We start from the raw sequence: 20,619 nt of genomic DNA on the forward strand, positions 1-20,619 counted from the left end.
TGTTGGGGAAGAAACACGTGTAGGCGAGCGCTCTCAGACGCGGCAGGGATCCGGCGTAAAATGAATGTAAGACGTACAGGGAAGATTTTCACACGAATTCCACCGCGTACATAAATTCTCTCTTTTCCAAAATTATTAATAAACGCGTGTCTTGCCTGTATTACGCATTTATCATGCGAAACACTCGTGCAAAACAAATAATTTGTCGGCTGTAAAGATAATATGTATATTAAGATGAACGAGAAAATATAAATTGCGCAGCAGATTTCAAGTGTCAAATGTCGATTTCTAGCGTTCAATTTTAATACGCGACGGTCTTAACAGCATTGAATCTTTCAGCGTGCGAGGGGAACATTCGTGCGAACGCGCGGCACGATTGAAAATCACATTCGAGACACAAGGGACGGGAGGAAAGCGTTCCCGAGGAAAGCAAGGGAGTTTGCTTTTCGTCGAATTTCCGCTGTCGAGACTGATTCCTCGGCGGGCTACGTCCGTCCGGCCAGACGTCCTCGAAAAGGAAACGGACGTACACGTAATTTCAATGACCATCCGTCGCGCTCGACCACTAATTTCAGTTGCGCAAGGAATTCCTCCGTCCCTCGAGCACGCCTCCGGTAGCATTGCTTCACGCGCTCAAAGAAAAACAGGAGAGAATTTCTCGAAGAAATTAAGTTCGAGTAAATTAAGTCGAGAATTTTCTACTTAATAAATCACGGCCTCTCGTTCGAATTCATTTTCGAGCAAAACGAAGCGTTAAAGAATTCTGTTAGTCCGCGGAGTCTATTCAAATATTTAGATAAGTCAAGATAAAAGTTTGTAAGTCAAGATAAAAGCGAACGTTTAAAATGTTAATTTCTGCAATCATTGCTAACGCTCGCGGAGCATTAATAAATATCGAATCTCCTAATAATTACTCAAAATTTGTGGGAATTACGTCGAGCCGTTAATAACAGATATCTATTCGCTGCGGCCATTCATCCATTGTGACCGACGCTAATCTTTTTTCATTGCTCGACGACTATTAACTCTTTCAGGCAAATACCATTTATACTCATTGAAACCCGATAAACATGATTTTCTCGGCGGGATCGATTGAAACCGATGCATAAAATAGTCGCGATAAAACATCGTGATACATTAAACCTGTAACGAAATATCACCGGATGGTCAATGCGATCGGTGCGACGGTAATTAACTTTCATGTATTGATACAGTTTCGCGGTGTGCTTATTTTAGCAAATATTCCTCGGGCAGTCGTTTTTGCGTCGATGCGGATTCGCTCGAAATCGTGTCGAGGAAGAAAAGTGACAGGAGAGCACGGCAAAGCGAGATAATCGAATAAAGAATAATCGATTCGCCGATCTGCGCGGGGGATATAAAATAAATTGTGTAAATATTAGTTCCTGCAAGTGGTTATGGAAAATATTTTTAATCGTTTCGAGAAACGAAGAAAAACGAAGCCGGGCCGGCCAGCGGACACTTCGTTTCGCGAATATTGATATTCGTCGCTCTCGCCATCCTAGGAAAACACTCTCACACGCATTTGTTGAGAAAATATAACGGTCATAGAATCGTTAATACCATATATCCGAGCTTCGCGTTATTACGACGAGAAGATGTTTTCAGTTTTAATACGTGTAACGCGTTTTATATCTGCCAGTGAGTCATTGTATAGCAAAAAAAATATGCGTAGATTATTATGACATACTAACACCCGAAATCAACTCAAAAACAGTTTTATTATTCGAATAGATTGCTCGCAGAATATCTCTTAATAATAATGATAACGTTGTAAATAGTGGAAAAAAAAATTTCGAATTTTTTTTAAAAAACACCGCAAGATTTTGATTCATGTATTTTGATGTAGACAATTAATTCAGGAAATATATATAGACACACATATGTCATCGCTTTTGATTAAATTTAATTTGATTCGGTAGCAATATTTATGCATCGAAACTCGATATATCGATCTGATCCTGATTCGAACGAGATATGACTTGTCAACGTAATGAATCGTGCGAATCCATATAAATTCGTCAGTTCGTTCGAATTCAAATAAACAGGCGGACACAATGATCTCGCGAATTAATATTAATCGTCCATCCGCAACCGCCGCTTAAGCCTTTCTGCATGGATTTGTTACACTCAGTGAATTCATTTACGATTGAATTGCCAACAATAACACATTGTGAAAGAATATTATATCGATCAAAAATAATAAAGAGAAGTAAAAATTATATAAATGTTTATTTAAAAAAAAAAAATTATTTTTTTTCTGTTACAATTAATTTAATCTCGCACTTTTTGAAATAAAGATCAAATACATAAAAATTTGGACTTAATCTTAATTTGTATTGCTACTGGAAGTCCAAGATAAATTATTTTTTTATCTTGCTCACCCGTTAAAGTTACTTTTATAAAGAAACACAATATGAGTGACAATCTCTCGCAACCTCATATCGTCAAGCTCTCGCTCATTAACGTAAATGGCAACGGTCAGATCTACGACCCTTGATTCACGACCCGTTTCCCGTTCGCAACGGGCGAGTCTGTTTTCTGGGATCGCGGCAGTAGTGGCACTCACGGGAGAGCAGTCGCGTGAAGTAGCATGAGCAAGGCGACGGCGAAGAGAAGTGGAGAAACGTTTGAAGAAGGATCGGAGCCCATCGGAGCGATGGTGTTGGCGGCGATAGCCCGGAATCCCCGTGGGAGACGTCGAATAACACGTTACTTGCTCACGACTGCTTATACCCAGGGACACCCTCTCTTGACCCTTCCTCGAGCAAGCCGCTCTCTATCTACTCTCGTCCGACGTTCTCCGCGTTTATACGACGGTCAGTCGATGGTCGCGGACATTTCTACTTCCACTTCGCTCGCTCTCGCTTCCAATTCGACAATTATTACATTTCCGCAAACGGTGGTTAGGATAACTGAGACTACCGTGATGTAATCATCAATTTTAGTGCTCTTTTAGAAACAAATAAGTACGAATTTCGCAGGATTAATATGAATTTATTTTGATCTTATTGGCAGATATTAAAAATGTTCAATGCTATATCTATATTATAATTTTATCAAAGAAAGTAAAGTTTATTTTTCTCTTTCTCTCTTATTTATGTGTTTAAGTGTATTTAAATAAATTAATACCCAATCTCTAATCATTTCTAATTTTCCTAATAGTTCTAATATTTTCGTTTGATATATAACTTCAATGCCTAATAAATAAATTAATTATATAATAAATAGATTAATAAATAAATTAGTTGATTAAATTAATTGATATTAATTGATAAATTAATTTAACAAATAAATCATAACTCGGAACACGCTAATGTATAAAGTCAAATAACAAGAGAAGTACCACATATGCTTTGAAGATTAATCCTCTATATGCGAAATAAAGAAAAAGTGTGTCAATCATCAGGCCCGCAGGGAGTTAAAAGCGTGCTTGATCGAAGAGATATTCCGTAGAATAAAGGACTCGATGACAAACAACAAAAAGCGACAATCACGACCGACCCACATGTAACAATATAACGTTTTTGCTCCCCTTCGTGTGTAACCGGTTAACGGTTAACACACGCTTACACACATCGTTCTCCACGCCCTGCTCTTCGTCTACGATTCCCCGCGTCCTCTATCAGATTTTTCATTCGCGTCACGCGCACGCTATCCAGGTTGAAAAGTTTTATCCGCGCTTTTAGCGCGACGATCGCGCGCGGACAGACGGATTTAGAGGCGGCGGCGGCAACGGGCGCGGTGGCGAACGCGGTGACGAGGTATTTTCAATTCGGACGGCACCAACGTTGGCTGGCGTCGCGTCGTGCCGCACCGCTTGAACGGACAAAGGGTCCAGGAACAGTTGATTGGTTGTTTCGTCTTTCTTGTCAGAGTCGCGATACCGCGTGACAGATCCAACCAACCAATCTGTTTCGAAATGTACAGCAACGCCAACGATCCCAACGTGTTTTCCGCGTTTGCAAAAGCGCGCAATCCGACGGGGGTGTGTGTTTCAAGGCATCCGTTCACCCTTCGTTTCTCTCTTCCCGTCCCGTTCGTTCCCCGCGTTGTCTCTTTTTAGCTCCTCTTTCCTCACTCTCTCTCTCTCTCTCTCTCTCTCTCTCTCTCTCTCTCTCTCTCTCTCTCTCTCCTCTCGCATCTCGCCTCGGATTTTTCTTCTGTTTTTTCCCCTTTTTTTCCAGCGACAGCTCATTTTACCATCACCACATTAAAAAGCGTTTCGCGTAAGCTTATATAATTGGACGACACGAGACTCGCACGACCGGATTAAATTTTAATCCTGCCCTCTCGGTGGATTTCCGAAATTTCGTCGTATCCATTATCATTCTCGCGCGGATACGAAACGACTCGGGAAAATCTTCGGCGAGATTACGCTTAAAAATGTATTTTCCATTTTTATCCGTGTCGGCTAATCCGCATGTCTCAATATCGTCTCGACACACGTACGAGAAAAATCTAACTTTGAAAAGACATGGACGCGTAACAGGCAAATCCTCGCAAGCTTTACACGTTCGTAAATTTTATATGTTTTAGCTCGCAAAGTAAAAACTTTGTTATTTTTACCGGAATAGACGAACTCTATCCAAAGTATGTTATTCTAAAATGGGTTCTGCTCCAATTTACAGTTCGTTTTGGGCACTAATTCCTTTTTTCATTCCGACACACTTCAAATTACGATCCTATCGATCCTACCGCTCTTGTACCGTTTTACATTTATTTGCCCGTATCAAACATCACCGCTCGTGAAATCAAAACGTCGAAAAAGACTATTGCTGTAAATGACACTCGGAAATTAACCAAGCGCCGTCCTGTTCTATTGCCCGTTAAATTAGCAACTTCAACAAATATCGCAGCTAGCTAACGGATTCTCTCTCTCTTGCCTCTCTTTGCCTTTCACCTGCTATAAAATAATACAAAAGCGATTGCTCTGCGAGAGTCATAAATTAATTCCCGTATGAATTGTCACGCACTCATTCACAGACGATTGCGGAAGCGTAGTGAGTTTGACATTTTATGAACTTTTATCGCGATAATACGTATGTCGGGAACATTGATTGTTATATAGCGCTGCGGAAAGTGTCAATATCTTCCACTTCTGAGTTAGGCACTTTAGATGCATCATGTCTCTATATATTCGCGCATCACATTTTTTGATTTTGAGAAAATCGGCGATATATAAAGTGAAAAATATTATTCCGGTGCGCAAATACAATTAATAATCTCTTAAACGCTGACAATTGTAACGACTTTTAGAATTAGTCTAGTTTACAAGTCGAGAATTATTTGTGTTTACAGACATGTAAATGCAGAATTAATATTTCATCGCGTAAACTTGTAAAATTCTCGCGTTTTCAGCGGCGAGAAATTTCCATTTTGATTAAAACTCCATTAAAGAATAAGGATAAATCTTGCCACGAGTAATTTTAACGAGTATTTACAAAAGAAGCCGTACGCTTGTCAACACGCGCTTGTATCTCGCGATAATGTGAGGAGGCTTTAATTTAATGGCCGTGGTCGTCGAGAGAAACAAAGCAATAATGCAATGGCACATTCCAAGAAACAGGTCGGGCACAATCGTAGAATAAAGCTTGCGACCCAGTTACTTTATCTTCTTCGTTCTTGTTTGAGAAAACAAACTCTCTTCTAGTTCACTCTCCTTAACGGAGTAATGTTAAATTGCAAATGCAGATATTCATAAGTATTGGTTCGAAAATGTTATATGTTTAAACGTCTTTCCACTTTTTAATCAATTCTGTTTCGCAAACTTGGCCGTAAAGTTACATGAAATAGAAGCTTATGATTTTCAAAGAAATGTTTTAAACCCATTTTAGTAATTATATCTTTTGCTACGATATCTTGATTAAATGGCAAATATATTTTTTTACCTATCAAAAATTATAAAATAAAGGACGTATATATATAAAATATTGGAACAATAACTTTACATGTATATATGATTAATGAGTTGGAAATATTTATACTCATGTAAGAATAAAAAATGATCTTACAGGAACGTATTCCGTCAGTAAGTCACGCAACACCCTGCAGAATGGATACGAATGTGAAGCGCGAGCGCACGAGAAATCGCCCGAGGAAGCAAAAAGCTTTATTCACCGCCGGCACGAAAAGGTTAAATGCGAACACACACCTCGGGCTCCGAGGCCCGATCGCAAGAAGCTAAACGAGAGTACATAGCAATAAAAGCGGAGAGTTAATTCTCAGCTAAGGCCACGATGCTGAATGTAGCTCAGTAAACGGCCCATTTGCTCCGACTTATTTCCTTTTGGCCGACAAGAGCACATCTCGTGCAGTTAGAGGCGATCAATCATATGAGCACGCCAGACGTAATTATTGATTAATAGCCGATAACAACTGTGTTAAAATTTACATTGCAATCATTTGTTACGCGAAAAAATTCAATAGAATCTCAAATATCGTAAAAGTCAAATTAAATCTTGTTAAAAATTGATTTTAAAATTGACTAAAAAATAATTGCAACAATGTACCTAGTTTACAAAATAGACTTCAAAAGACTATTTAAATTTGTATACTCACAATCATATGAACCTTTCAAGATTTGTAATTTACATGTTTTTGATACGAAGTAAATAATAAAATTAGAATAATAATCTTCGCAATAATGGATTTTTTAAATTTAATTATATATAAATATAAATAAGTTATAAAAATAAATGGCAATTCACACACAACTAATTTATGATAATATAATGGCAATGCGGCTAATTGACAGAGATATATCCTACCATTAAAATGTATTGTCAGTTACGGATTGTGGAAGTAGTTCACAATGTTGCGCGAATTTCCGTTAAACAGCGACGCTTGGACGGGACATTTTGATCCAGAGCCGGCGTTAAATTCGGCCAAAAGAGAGCGCGGCAAAACCGCGCTCCGCTCCGCCTCCGCCTCTCGGTCTTAATTGCGAAAATACACCGCGCTTAAACCTCCCGATAGCAAGAAGTCTGGAAGCGAAAACAACGCGGCAATAAACGCGAGGGCGCATTCTCGACTGCAACGGTTGTAGCTCACCAGAGAGAGATACGTGCTTATTTGTCTTCTTCTTCTCGAGTTGCCGCGAGGCAAAAATTAGGAATAAATTTGTTTTTGGAAACAATAGTAGTGTAATAATCTTTGAATCGTAAGAATTTAGTATTTGCAAACATGTTTTAATACTTTTTATTGTTTGTTTGACCTCCGTATGAACATCTTGCGAACTAATTGTGATAATTTGAAACTAGGTTGTTGCGAGCTGCGGTGAGCACGCATCTTTGGTAGAACAGAAATCTCGTCGGTATTGAAGTTACTCGATCCCGAATTGGCGCGATGCCAACTTGAAACCCATGCTATGGTGAACACAGGCGTCCCCCAAGGGTGGTCGAGTGCTCGCTCGTAAGGGAGACGACATTAACCCCGAAAAGAGACCTTTACGACGCCTAGGCATCCTACGCCCGTCCATTATTCCACGACTTTCCGGTCGCGCCACAGATAATCGCGTTAACAATTACGTGCCGGCTCCGCTGCGAGTTATCTAAATTGATTAAGGGAGTAATTGCATTTGCCCTCGGGTCTCCGCGACGAATTAAAGGAGAGATAAGGGAGGGGGAAGGGAACGAAACGAACGATTGCGTTTTCGTAAGTAGTCGCGATATGCACACGCACATCGTATGAATTCACATCTTGCGCTTGAAAACGACACCAATCGTCCAATAAATCGCGTTTTAATCCTTATTTGGATAAGTTTTCTTTCTGAACAAATGTGTGCGTCATAAAAATATACGAATATCAGCATTATCGTGCTTTATGGCCCATCGCGATCATATACTTTATCCCCCGATGAAGTTGCATTCTATCACGGCACTTTAAAGGTGGGATGTTTTCGAATAGATGATAATATCGACATCGGGATAAGAGCCGCGTAAAGAATTCCGTCGTTTACGCTTCACGATTCCGCGATCCCTCGCCGATACAAGTTTCGCTGGCGTCGCAAGGGGTGAAGATTATTCATTGGTTGAAGAGAGAGATATATAAGAGAAATAAAGAGAGATAGGAGAAGAAGAAAGGAAGAGATAGAGAGATAAAGAAATAGAGAGAGAGAGAGAGAGAGAGAGAGAAAACGAGAAAGAGACCCCCTGAGATAAGATAGGTAGATGCCACGTAAGATATTCCGTACGAGGTACGAGCCCGAGCGAGTTCCTTATCCGCCGCGTCGCGGGATGAGAAAGAAATCTTTAAAGCGCACTTTGATTCATAGGAGACCGCCCCGGCAGTGAGGGACAGAACGTGACCTGGCATTAAGTGCCCCATAAAATATTGCGCTCATGTAAATACCCTCGTAAAATTCAGCGGGCAATGTGGCAACGGGGCGGCGGCGGCGGCGACGGCTGCCGTTTTCCTTGACTCGCGCTCGTCCCGTGCCACGCCGTCGACACATCACATTGTGATATTCTAGATATTTACTTTTTGATCGCTCCGTACGCCTTAACGCACCTCTGTAAATTTAAATTCGACAAGCAACCCTTTCTTCTCGCGCATTCGGCTGGTTGGACGTATACATGTACGAGAGGACTGTGCGAAAAAGATGATATGTCTCGGATGAAAGAAAAGTTGAGAGCTCTTTTTGAGAAATTTGTCGCGAATGTGGTAAGCAACAGGAAAGCCAAATCTCGGCGGAGGATAAAAGTCGTAAGAGCATGCATTTAGCTCGCATAAGAAATGGGCGGAACATATTTTGATGACAAGATTGCTGTTTTAATCATTTGTCAGTGCATGGCAAATCGACAGAGATCTTTCCTTCATATCATGTCACACGCGAGTAGTCAGTAACATAATATATTAACTACTAATAAGTATATTAGTTTCGTTTCGTATAGAAATATATACGAAGATTAACTTCAACAAAATACTCTGTACGAGATACGTCCAAGAAAGAAATTATTGGCTCAGGGACTTTAATCGAGCATGCCAAACATAATTCGACTCGTGTTACGGCGCGACGCTGCGTGTCGTGATATTCGACGTTAATATTACGGACGCTATAAACTCAGTCGATTCGCTACACAATTCTTTTTCCCGTCGTAAAAGCGCTTGGGATACTGCTTTCTCTAACCTCCTAGAGAACGTGGTGTTTCTCAGTTCGCCTCCGCGTCATACATGATGGAAGCAGCGTGAAACATCATAACGCCGAACGAAGCGGCGTTATAAGTTAAAGAAAACGTGCCTAATTTATTACAAAAAAATACACAAACACGTTATATCTCAACAACGATCCGAATCTAGTAAATGTAGTCAATATACCTAAATATAATAGTCAAACAAGCAATAATTATTAAAATTTTACTCGTAATAAATCCTTTATCACGATCTATTATACTCTTGCTGTAATTCCTGTAATTCTTGCAAGATTTTATGTGATAATACATATTTTGCAAAAATTTTCTAACGTATGTGTTTTGGTATATTCAGATTAAACCGCGAAATCAAATTTATGGCTAGTTTAGCGGCACAGTCAGAAAACTCCCGACATATGCACTGAATACATACGCGTTAGAGTGCTCGAGGTAAAGGCGCGCCGTTGACTCGGCTTCTAATTTTTCTCTACATATATATGGAACTATTCCTCGTAGCTAAATATACGTGAATAACAGAACGTACGAGTTTTCGTATTTACATAATTGCGGCAGGCACATTTTCAATTTGATTAAGCACTGATTAAAAACCATTTCCGCCGGATAAAAAGCCAACCCGCGGGCTGATTTAAAACTGAATTATACTACTTTTTCTCAATCTATTGACACCTGAATTCACAAGACATTCCATAATATGTAAAATACACATTGCGACTCAATAATCTTTTTATTCAATCCTGTATAAATATAGCTGTAATGTTTTGGCTAAACAATTTTATTTTTTTTTTTTAATTTAAGACTTGAATGTAAGTTTCAAGATTTAAATTTAAGTTTCCTGAAACGGCCCGTACGATCGATTTGTCAACGACGCCCAGTTACCGAACTTTTTGATGGCAGCACACTCTGCAAGATACATTTGTTATAACACTCAAAACTTTTACTCGCATTGTACGTGCGTAGACTTAACTCAATGAATTATCGCGGCCACGGATCGAGCGAGATTCTCTATAGTATGTATCTATAAAGCCACGTGGCTTTCCCTTAATTACAGATTTCTTAATGAATAACTAATGAAGAACTATGTCTTCAACAAAGTTAAACTTACGAGCTGTTCGTCATTATTACTTGAGGTCATTAATTTTTTAATTTTCAACATTAAATATCTCGGATTAAACGTCTTAGATTAAAGCTCTGTGAAAGTAAAACTTTATGAGAGAAAACTTTACCTATATAAGAATCTGTAACTGTGTGTGTGGGGAAAAATAAGACTTCTGATAAATTCTGTACATCCTCTCATATCTGTCACGTCTGCGCAATTTTGACGCATATGTGTGCATCGCGCGCAAACGTCATCCATTCTCGTCGGGTATATGAAACTTCTGGCATGCAAAAGATTTCCGTATGTCAGTATTGTATTTACAGTGGCATGAATCCGGAAGAACATCGCGATGCGGATCCATGAACACTATAACGTGTAACGAGATGCGGATCGGTAGAAAAAGTAGCTCGTCTCGCAAACTCATGATAGAATCGACTAAAATACGCGAACTCTGAACCTTTCGAACGCCACCCTCTGTCAAATTCAACCTCGTGTAATCCCTTCAGCCGTAAGTGTCGATAGTGTATTTTTATCGCGACGCTTTGATACATCATCGTCGTTATCGACACTCGAAACGCGTGGAAAAAGCGAACGCGTGCTTCCTTCGTGAGTTTACAGGAAAAATTTTCGATAGGGAAACTTCTTAATTGAGTGGGAATATGCTGCGCGATGCACTTCGTACTCTTTGCATTTTTCCGGCCTCGCATTTTCCATACTTCGCATCTTCCGTGGAAGTGCAGCGCGAATAGTTGGAAGCTCGTAACTCCGTGAGATGCATTTTCGCCATCGATACAACGAAGTGATGTATCGCGAGATGGAAATTATGGGTTTCCTGGGGAATCGATCGCGTAGATCGTATAATTTTAGATAAGAAAAAGTACCTTTTACTTATGAAATATTATTATTGATCGCGTAATAATATAATTTACGATATGTATCATACATTTAGCCTATCCAGACGCTCTTCAGCCACCTCTCCTCTCGCAAGCGTAAGAAAGTTTATAGAAACGCTCTATAATTGCGCAATAAAAGTGCTGACAGAACGTAAACAAAAATTTGCATTTGGTTGCACGAGTCGTTGCTTTATGGGCGATGGAAGATAAACGAACATTACACGCTCGGGACTTTGCACTACGCTTCGTAGGATAGCGCGATGGTTTTATTGTAAAGGTAGATGGATTAAGTGGCATTACTTTACACTGTCCTTTGTAGGCGAGGACAATTTATGCGGGACCGTTGCTCCGCATAAAGTGCAAGCGTTTCGGCACGGCGTTTCCTTTTACTAATCTAATTACTTTATGTATACGCGTGTGTGCATTCTCTTGCACAATAAATCAGTGGATAATTGTACGTATTCCCGGTCAGACGTTAAATATTACTGATCTATTTTAACATATCCATTTTAAGAGTGCAATAAATTCGTAAAATATTAATACATCTGTCTATAATATTCTTATGCTTTTAATTTGGTACATGTATATGTTACACGTATCATATGTGTGCCTGATAGACAATTTCCATAAATCCTCAAATTGTAATAAAATATGATTTACCATTTACTGATATGAAGTACAGCAGCAAGAGAATTGTGATATTTGCTACCCGTTGAAATATAAATACGTATTACAGCGACGCCCGTGATGATTAATATTTCAAATAATAATTATCATTCACATAAAATAATTACAAACGATTGATTTGCAAATAAAATAGATTACTCACCCCGTTGTTCCGCTGTCTCTCGATGCCTCTCTGAATCCCCTTCTCCTCCTTCTCTGTTTTTTTCTTGTTTTTTCTTTATTTCTTCATGACACTCACATATACCTACGCAAAAACATAATTAATTATAATCGCGCGTACTCATCACTAAGAAATTTTCGATACGATTAATACGATTAATAAAGTCAATTTAACAGCTAGTTAAAACACAAAGGATTCTCTGTGAATGCATAAACAAACTTCTGTATTGCATGTACATTTCGAAACCTCACAAAATACATGTATTATCAATATTTGTATTAATTATTTGTACATTATTATGTATGGTTAATATGTGTATTAAAACAGTTGATACAACACAGATTTCCCGTTACTTGAATTGCTCGCTCCGGTTTTCGATTCATGTCACACTTCGCGTTTTGAAAAGCCAAAATTAAACAAACTATTATATGTATATATCTGAATCTAAAACGCAATGAAAGATACATATTGAAATCTAAATATCTTTACGGGAATGATTATTATTATCAGCAATAATTTATAATTTCTATTTCCTATCATTTCGATTTCTGTTTTGAATGAAAAACAGTAAACTGCAAAGTAACTGCTCCAATAAATAATAGTCACCTCAGTATGCTTAGGAGACGTTTATAGAAGTCAATTGATCACGCTGTTGATAATTGTTTGCGAGGAATAATCGCGATTGTGAAACAGCATACTTTGCTCTGTGAGATATAAGAATTAAATGTCGTACATCAATTAATTCATCATTACAACAAAGTTTAACACAGCTAAAAAATTAATATTTATTAATATAATATTATCTTTTCTTTCAAATTCTATCGTTTTTATTGAATAAAGTAAAATATAAGATTTTAATAAATCAGGACAATGACAAATTAAATTATCGTGAAAAATATCACACAATTTCTAAGAAAATATTGTATAATTATAAATTAATTTTCATTTTCAAATCAAAGCAGAGTTAACGCCAGATTTAACTTTATTTTGCAATTTTTAATTAGATTTAATAATCCGCTTGAAGTAGTGTTATTAGTCAGTTGTACAAATTTTTATTAAAACAAAGAAGATTAAAAAATTATAATATATAATTAAAATTTTCTACTAGAGCAGTAATCAGTTTATCATTATTTAATTATGCGTAAAAAATTATATTATATCATAAAATTTGTTACATATGTTTAAAAAATTATCGTAACTTCTCAACATATTTCTATATTAAATTTTTTGACTCTAATTAATTTCCATAGTATCATCAGAGTCACTAAAGCTGCATATAATCGCTTTTTCGTATTACATTAGTATTTTAATTTTATATTTTGTACAATAATATATAAAATATGAAAAATTAATAAAATAATTTGCAAAGTAGAAGGAGCCACATTTGTTGCATGTAAATTGGCATTGAATACAGTAAGAATTATACTAAACAAAATTATGGTAACATAATATTTCTATTTTAAACTAAAAAAAAAAGAAACTTTTCATTAGACACATTGAGAAATAGCGTCATAATATTTATCAGCAATGACATGGCAATGAATTCTATTTGTTTCAATTTATTCGGCCGTCGACATGTTTAGCATGAACAGAAATTTCGATATATTTTACAAACGTGCAAAATTACTCAATGTTTACGTATGTACGTCACTCTTCAAATATCGCCGGAAAATTCAGTCGGCAAAATTCCCGGCTCTTCGCGGCATACCGCGATATGTCCTACATCTTCGTCACACCGTGACCGTAAAATTTACCCCTCCTCTGGAGAAAAAGCTATTTTCCTTAAAGCGTAGCACCTCACATTGTCGTAATTGCAACAAATTACAGCGCCCGTATCTGCGTAACCAATTATATTAGCGTCACAAATGGTGTTGCAAATGTAGCCGTGGTATAAAGCGTTTCATTTTAGCCACACGCGGAGCTTTTGCCGGTTTTCAACGGTCGTGGAAATAAACATTTGTTGGCATTTCGGTAACGAGCCATTGTTTTATGCGCAGCATGAAATAAATTCATCTTATTTTTCCATTGTATATTTTAAAAAAAGAACGTTAATTTGTGATTTGTAATTACACAAATACGGATTATCGATAATATTTTCGATAATATCGAGAGGTTATATTTTTAATCAACTAATAGTCTTCTAAAATGACATATTAACTGAAATAGAACTTATATACATAACATTTATTGACAACCGTCCGCATTGCCACTATCGCGTATATAAAAATTGATATAATCTTTCTTGTGTCATAAAGGAAAGATAATTTTTCCATAAGATATTGCAACATTGTAAAGATATCGGAATATTTCCGAAGTGCGAAGATCGCGCAACCATTTTTAGTCGCGTCTGTCACCGTGAGAATGTCGGATAAATCGATCAGCGGCTTTCATAAGGCGCGTTTTTCCCACCTTCCATTTGGCCTCATAAAATTCACATAACCAAGTTACATTAGATGATACTAGCTACTACTACGGCTGCTGCTGCTGCTGCTGCCAGCCGCGAATTTAAATTCAATACGCGAAGGTTCTTCTCGCGGTAGAGACGGGCGAACTTTTCTCGTAAGTCAGTTTCTTTGTATCGTTCACCAGACACGAGCATCATATTGAATCTCTCTTTGTCTCGGAAACGCCTCTTCCGCATCGCAATTGCAATTACATAATGGCCATATGATGCATTACGTAATATTCCGGTTTTCTTTTGCAAACCGGGCAAAGGCTGCGAACGCTCTACATAAAAAAAGCTATAATATACTAAAATATATTAAAGATGACAGATGATATGTAAAAACATCGAGAGAGTGCGTTTATGATTATAATATTAACAAACATTCTTCCTTAGGCCAAATATATCTTTATACTTTCTTAATAAACATTAAATATTGCAATATTAGTAAAATGGGATACTATACGACTCTTTACGTTTGTTACTCATAAAGCATATTTTTTTGACAAAAAAATCTATGTAGAGTACTTTTTGTATATTGATCGAGCAGTTCACAAGAAAAATTCCATTTATTGAAACTACAGTTATTAAATCTCGCACGCGGAATGCTACGGTGAAAATGTGCAAATTCGTTCACAAAGGTAAGTGTTAGAAGTAGCAGGGATTGAGTTTCCAATATTAAATCCTACTATAGCAGCGATTGTCCGACCGCGGCGAGAAAAAATATAGTCGATAGAATTTCCATCACATAGCTTACCAATTTCCTGTATTGCCTTCGCTATCGCGTCGCTATTCGGAAATTCTCGATTCTTACTACACGAAATGTGATTGTTGGATTCTTTGTTCTTTTTATATGAATAAAATATCGTTTACGATTTAATATACGTTTATAGGTTTAGACAAGTGTGTAACCAAAAATTATAAAATTATCAAAATCTACATCAAGTCTATTATATTAATTCATATTCAATTCTAGATGATGAAATGACAGACGATAAGACACTTTTTTTTACTATAAATAATAGAAAAGTACCTTTATGCTACATTGAAGTAATACAATAAAAATATTGGATTTGTAGGTAGGAAATATTTAAAAAAAGGAATGATATACTATTTCACACAAAACGAGCGACATTTCCGGCAATTTCACTGTATCGTTTACTCGCGAAATATAGGTTCCGAGATAAAGTTCGCCGGGAAACTATTTCACATGCGACAGGTGTTAATTCCGCGTTGATTACTTTTACATCGTAAATCGGCTAAATGTTGTCGATTTGGATCGTTACAGCCTGCGAAATACAAGCACCACAATGAGATACTGTTAACAAACTATTTGAATTCCACAAATTAATTTAGTGCCGCTGCTGAACATGTTAACAGTGATTTGTATATACAGTGGACAGTAATAAAGAAATGTTTGATCTCTTAATTTCTTTTAATCAAGTCATTGTCACTGCTAATGTCATATCTTTTTATTTTTTCATTATCGTTATTTTTACATTACACCCTACAATACAAGTATCATGCTGTTACATTAGTGAAAACAATACACGTAAAAATAATATTTAAACAAATCTATTTTTAGAATTTATAGATAGCTGGGAAATGTGAGAAAATTGCTTGGAAAGTTTCGTCACTGACCCGTTTGTCACTTTTGAACGTTTCGCAAAAAAATCCACCGGTACTTAGGCATTCGCGCATAGTGCACGATAGTTCCTGTTATGAGATAGCTGTATGAATGCTCCATAACGCCAAACTTTCTACAAAGGCCCGTTTTTTTCCATGAATATATAACACGACATAAAATATCCGCGTATCCAGACTATCCAGTGCGTACCGTGACAAAAGAGCCTCGGGATATTTTCACGAAACTACTGCGACTTTCCGATTTACTCTGTCGAGAATTAACTAATTTAATATGCAATATGCTTAAGTGATATTTAAAATGTAAAACACGTAACGCTCTTCTTTATAAATATAATTATCCTCCTTTTCTAGCCTGATACATATAATATCTAATTCATCTAATATAATTTTAATATATCTAAAAAATGCTCGAATCTTAGCTCTTAAATCTTAGAGTTAATAATTTCTTTTTAAAGAGTTATTTGCTCCGTCGAAACTTTCGGCGATGAAGCGGAATGAAGCGGAGCACGAAGAATTGCGTTCAATTGACGAACGACCGTTGTTGTTGTCTGTTTCAGTGACGGGGCTAGAGCCAGACTTCGCTTACCCGCTGGAGAACGTAACGATCCCGCAGGGTCGAGACGCTACCTTCACCTGCGTGGTGAACAACCTCGGTGGATACCGGGTGAGTCCTTCCTCCTCCGCGAGCGGAGATCACTCTGGCAGCGTCAAGGCCCGGGTAACTATTTTACCATTAACCTGTGTCCGCCTGTAATGGACTACTACCTTATCTACTACTACCTACTACTACTAACTCTACTACTGTCACTACTACTACTACTACTGCACCACCTATATGCGCGCGTGCCTGCACTTCACAGCACTGCATTTAACTGCACTACTGCCAGCTATGAAAAAAGAAAAAAAAAATATATATATATACTACCACAGTGTTGCCAGAGCAGCCACCATCACCAACTATCTCTCTGTATACGACATCCATTTTCATCTATCAGCCGGTATACAGGTACCGCCCGACTACGACGCGGCAACCGAAGTTTCATAGTCTCTTCACGTTCCTTCTGTCTTATTCTCTTCGTTCACTTCGTCTGAAATACTGACAATTCACGCTGGAGAGAGAGAGAGACAGACTCTTCCATGCGAAATGGTTAATGATGCCTTCGCGCGTCGAAAGAATGTATTATTACCCGTCATTACAACCGATAGTTATATGCGTCTAGTTATTACCGAACTTAAGACGCGCACGTAATAACGGCTTTCCCATTTTGTTCGCGTCGCGGGTTATGCGTCGCGAGTTATCGCAATTAAGATACTGGAGTTGTAGCTATCGCAATACATACGCTCGCGTGTTTCAAGCTAGCATCTTCTTCCTAATGTCGTAGAGAGATTTGAAACGCAAAGTAGACCAAACGTTTATCGAGAGATCGATGTTATCAATATTAACGCGTCGCGTAGCCAGGACGGAATTTATTCGGATCGATCGATCGATCTCCACCTTTGTCCTTTCTCTGAAAAGAATTCGAATCGCGAGAGGATGAATGGATACAAAAAAAGCCGATCCATCGTTGCAGCTATTGTTTTTTTTTGACAATGGCTTTCGGGCACATTGCCCACCCCCGTTTCCATGGAATCATGCTTTCCAAAAGACCACGTCCAATATTACTGGCGCAATAATTTCTTCGGCTTCTCGCCGCGTGAATGTCCGAGATAAGATCACAAGCATCGTTGATTACATTAAAGTACACATGTTAAAATGGTTATTATTACTTAGAATTTGTTTTAACAAACTTGCGGGAAATATGAATATTAATTAAGTGACTCTCTGCCGGTTGATCTTCTGCCGGTCGGCAGGCAGGAAACTTCAAGAGATTGGAAATTTATTTTCGTGAAAGTAATTTCACATAAAACACATTTTTAATTAATATCATTATCAATTTTACCAAATATTGATAAAATTATTTAGTAAAATTATTAAAATGTAAAAATCTTTAAATTGGACAGCAAAATTTTATCATATCTATATCAAATAACAATTATTTTAAAAATATAATTTCTTATATACAAATGTTTTAATCGCAATGCAATCTTATATAAATTTTTATGACTTTCTAGTTCGTAATTGTAAAACAGATTGCTGGAAAGGAGTTATTTGTACTTTTTTCGGAACACCCTGTAGAGAGCTCAGAGCCGCGTGTAATTGCGTAAGTCCCGCTTTACACTTTCTGGTAATGGCGCGATCCCGGCAATGGAAGGAAGATTGATCAAGGCCGGCACACGGCGCCGCTATATGTAGCGAAATTGATTTCGCGCGAGAACATATCGCCGATGTGGCGTATTAAGCGCTTTACGGCTCCACTTGTTGAACCGATAACTTCCCGATAGCCGGCTCCCTTTCCCCCAAGCCGCGGAGACCTCTCGCCCGGGGAAAGAAATTTCGGCGCCGCCCGCGCGACCGTCGTAGGTTTTAATTAAACTTGGCACTGTCAGAGTTTATAACTTGTTGGAAAATGCGATTACTTCCGGCAATGCGCTCGCCCGCGTTTCAACTTCTTTCTTTTAACACGGTCGGACAATCCACTGCGCGGGAGTTTACGTTCCTTTCTAATAAGGATCATCGTGACGGTTTCATTATTTCTTTTCTTTTAAATTATTAAGCGTATAGAGATCTATGAGAGTAAAAGGAAAATTTTGTTTTCGTAGATTCGCGATTGTTTTCATTGATTTTTCGCAAAATCTCGCAAATGAAAATGATCATATCGATTATTCATCTCATTAAATGGATGAAATTTCTTACATTATTCAGTTCTAATAAATAGATTAAAATTTTTAGGGGATTACTTGCAGCAGAAAATATTGTATATTCGTGTATCTCAATTTTATTTTTATACGAAAATGGAAAATCGTTGTTCTGCCATACTGTAACGTATGAGATATTAAAAAAAAAACTGAAATAATAACGTATTGTCTAAAAAGAGTAAAATTCTGAGCAAAAAATTTTCTTGTTAAAGAATAAAGTACACTTCTCGTTGATATTAAATATTTGAACATCTTTACTTTGCCATCTCTGAAAATCCGAGTAATTTCAATTATTATGATTTTGCGTAACAACATATCCACCAGTTTCGATCGTTGCAAACTAAAAAAACACCAGAAAATACGATCATCGCGTAATTATCATAAAAGAAACAGTTCGTCTGTATAGTGTATCGTGCATAACGATAAAATTTTGAAGATACATTCGTGACATGCACAATTTATCATCGCGATCGATCAACAACCACTCGTGTCAATTCAATTGATTAATTCGTAGCTCTTTATTTCGATCATTAAGAGAAACGCTCCGTATTTATATAGTTACCAGCCACATAAGCAATTGATACATAAATGTCTGTATACAAATATTATTTTTTCTTCATCAGACTGATATTTACATTCAGATTTGAAAATAGCACGTGTATCAGTATTGATCGAAAACCACACACTCTTTTCTCATTCCCGGATAACTTTCGCAGGACAAAAGAGCTCGAACAACTCATGAAGATGATTAACAAGTTTATCCGTCAAACTGAGTTTCACTCCTGATCGACTTGAATAGGAACTGGCAGAACGATGACGTTCAAATTAACATTAAACGCGCAACGAGCACACTGCTTACAACTTGAATGCCCTATGCTCCAAGCGAATCTCGTGGATCGGCCAATACGAGCCCGAGCCTACAGCGAAGATATTCAGGCCTAGTATCCGGCTTTTCCGCTTGTTAGATTTAAGCTTCGATGCTTAATCGCACCCGCTGGAAAACCGAGGTAGTTCGACGATCACCCCAGGCAACAGCATCTACCTTTGTTTTGAACGAGAGTTAATGAATGCAAAAGTGGATCGTAAAAGGTAGTTAAAATATTTATAGACAACAATTTTATACAGCTTACGAACTGGTATCTCGTAATTATGTATTTAATAATACGATAATTTTGTTTAATAGTAATTTTAAATATGCGTGATTTAGCCTATACTATTATACTTCTTTCAATACACAATACTTTGTATAAAAAAGAATTCTAGATTCTGTTGCCTCGGTAGATAATAGCATACCTGGAAATCTGGAGACGAGAAGTTTCAAAGGATATTTCAAAACAGGAATGATGGGCATGAAACAATGACAGATTATAAAATCAATAATTACAAACGTTAGGCATATTAATTTCCAACTTTAAGCACATTCGTGCCAAATAAACACAAGTGTTATCTTACATGATCTCAAGATTATTCCTATTTCTACTTACTATTGTCTTGAAGATACTCTGTATTTTTATCAAATTTCGTACATTTTATCGTTACGCCTAACGGAATATTATAGACGTATTATATCGATTCTGGTTACACAAGAGCGTCAATTTGCGAATATCTCGAAAAAATACGAAATATTTTTCTAACAAAAATTATGGGATATGATATAATTTCCATCCAAACGTCTTGTTATTTTATATCACGATCTTCTATCCGACGTAACTCTTTCTCATTCGAGT

The 20,619-nt window shown here is 37.4% G+C and overlaps 1 protein-coding gene across 3 annotated transcripts in view; it reads left to right on the forward strand.

Annotated features, from left to right (window-relative positions):
* LOC139820800 (lachesin) overlaps nucleotides 1-20,619 on the forward strand; it is a 145,398-nt gene that overhangs the window by 78,533 nt on the left and 46,246 nt on the right. For 2 of the 3 annotated variants that reach the window (XM_071791336.1, XM_071791353.1), the window contains exon 3: nucleotides 16,654-16,814. In XM_071791336.1, the coding sequence (XP_071647437.1) occupies nucleotides 16,654-16,814 (161 nt within the window). The remainder of the gene's footprint in view (nucleotides 1-16,653; nucleotides 16,815-20,619) is intronic. The other variant, XM_071791343.1, reaches the window with a different exon arrangement.

Source organism: Temnothorax longispinosus, chromosome 1, assembly GCF_030848805.1.
Source record: "Temnothorax longispinosus isolate EJ_2023e chromosome 1, Tlon_JGU_v1, whole genome shotgun sequence".
In the NCBI taxonomy this organism is placed as follows: domain Eukaryota; kingdom Metazoa; phylum Arthropoda; class Insecta; order Hymenoptera; family Formicidae; genus Temnothorax; species Temnothorax longispinosus.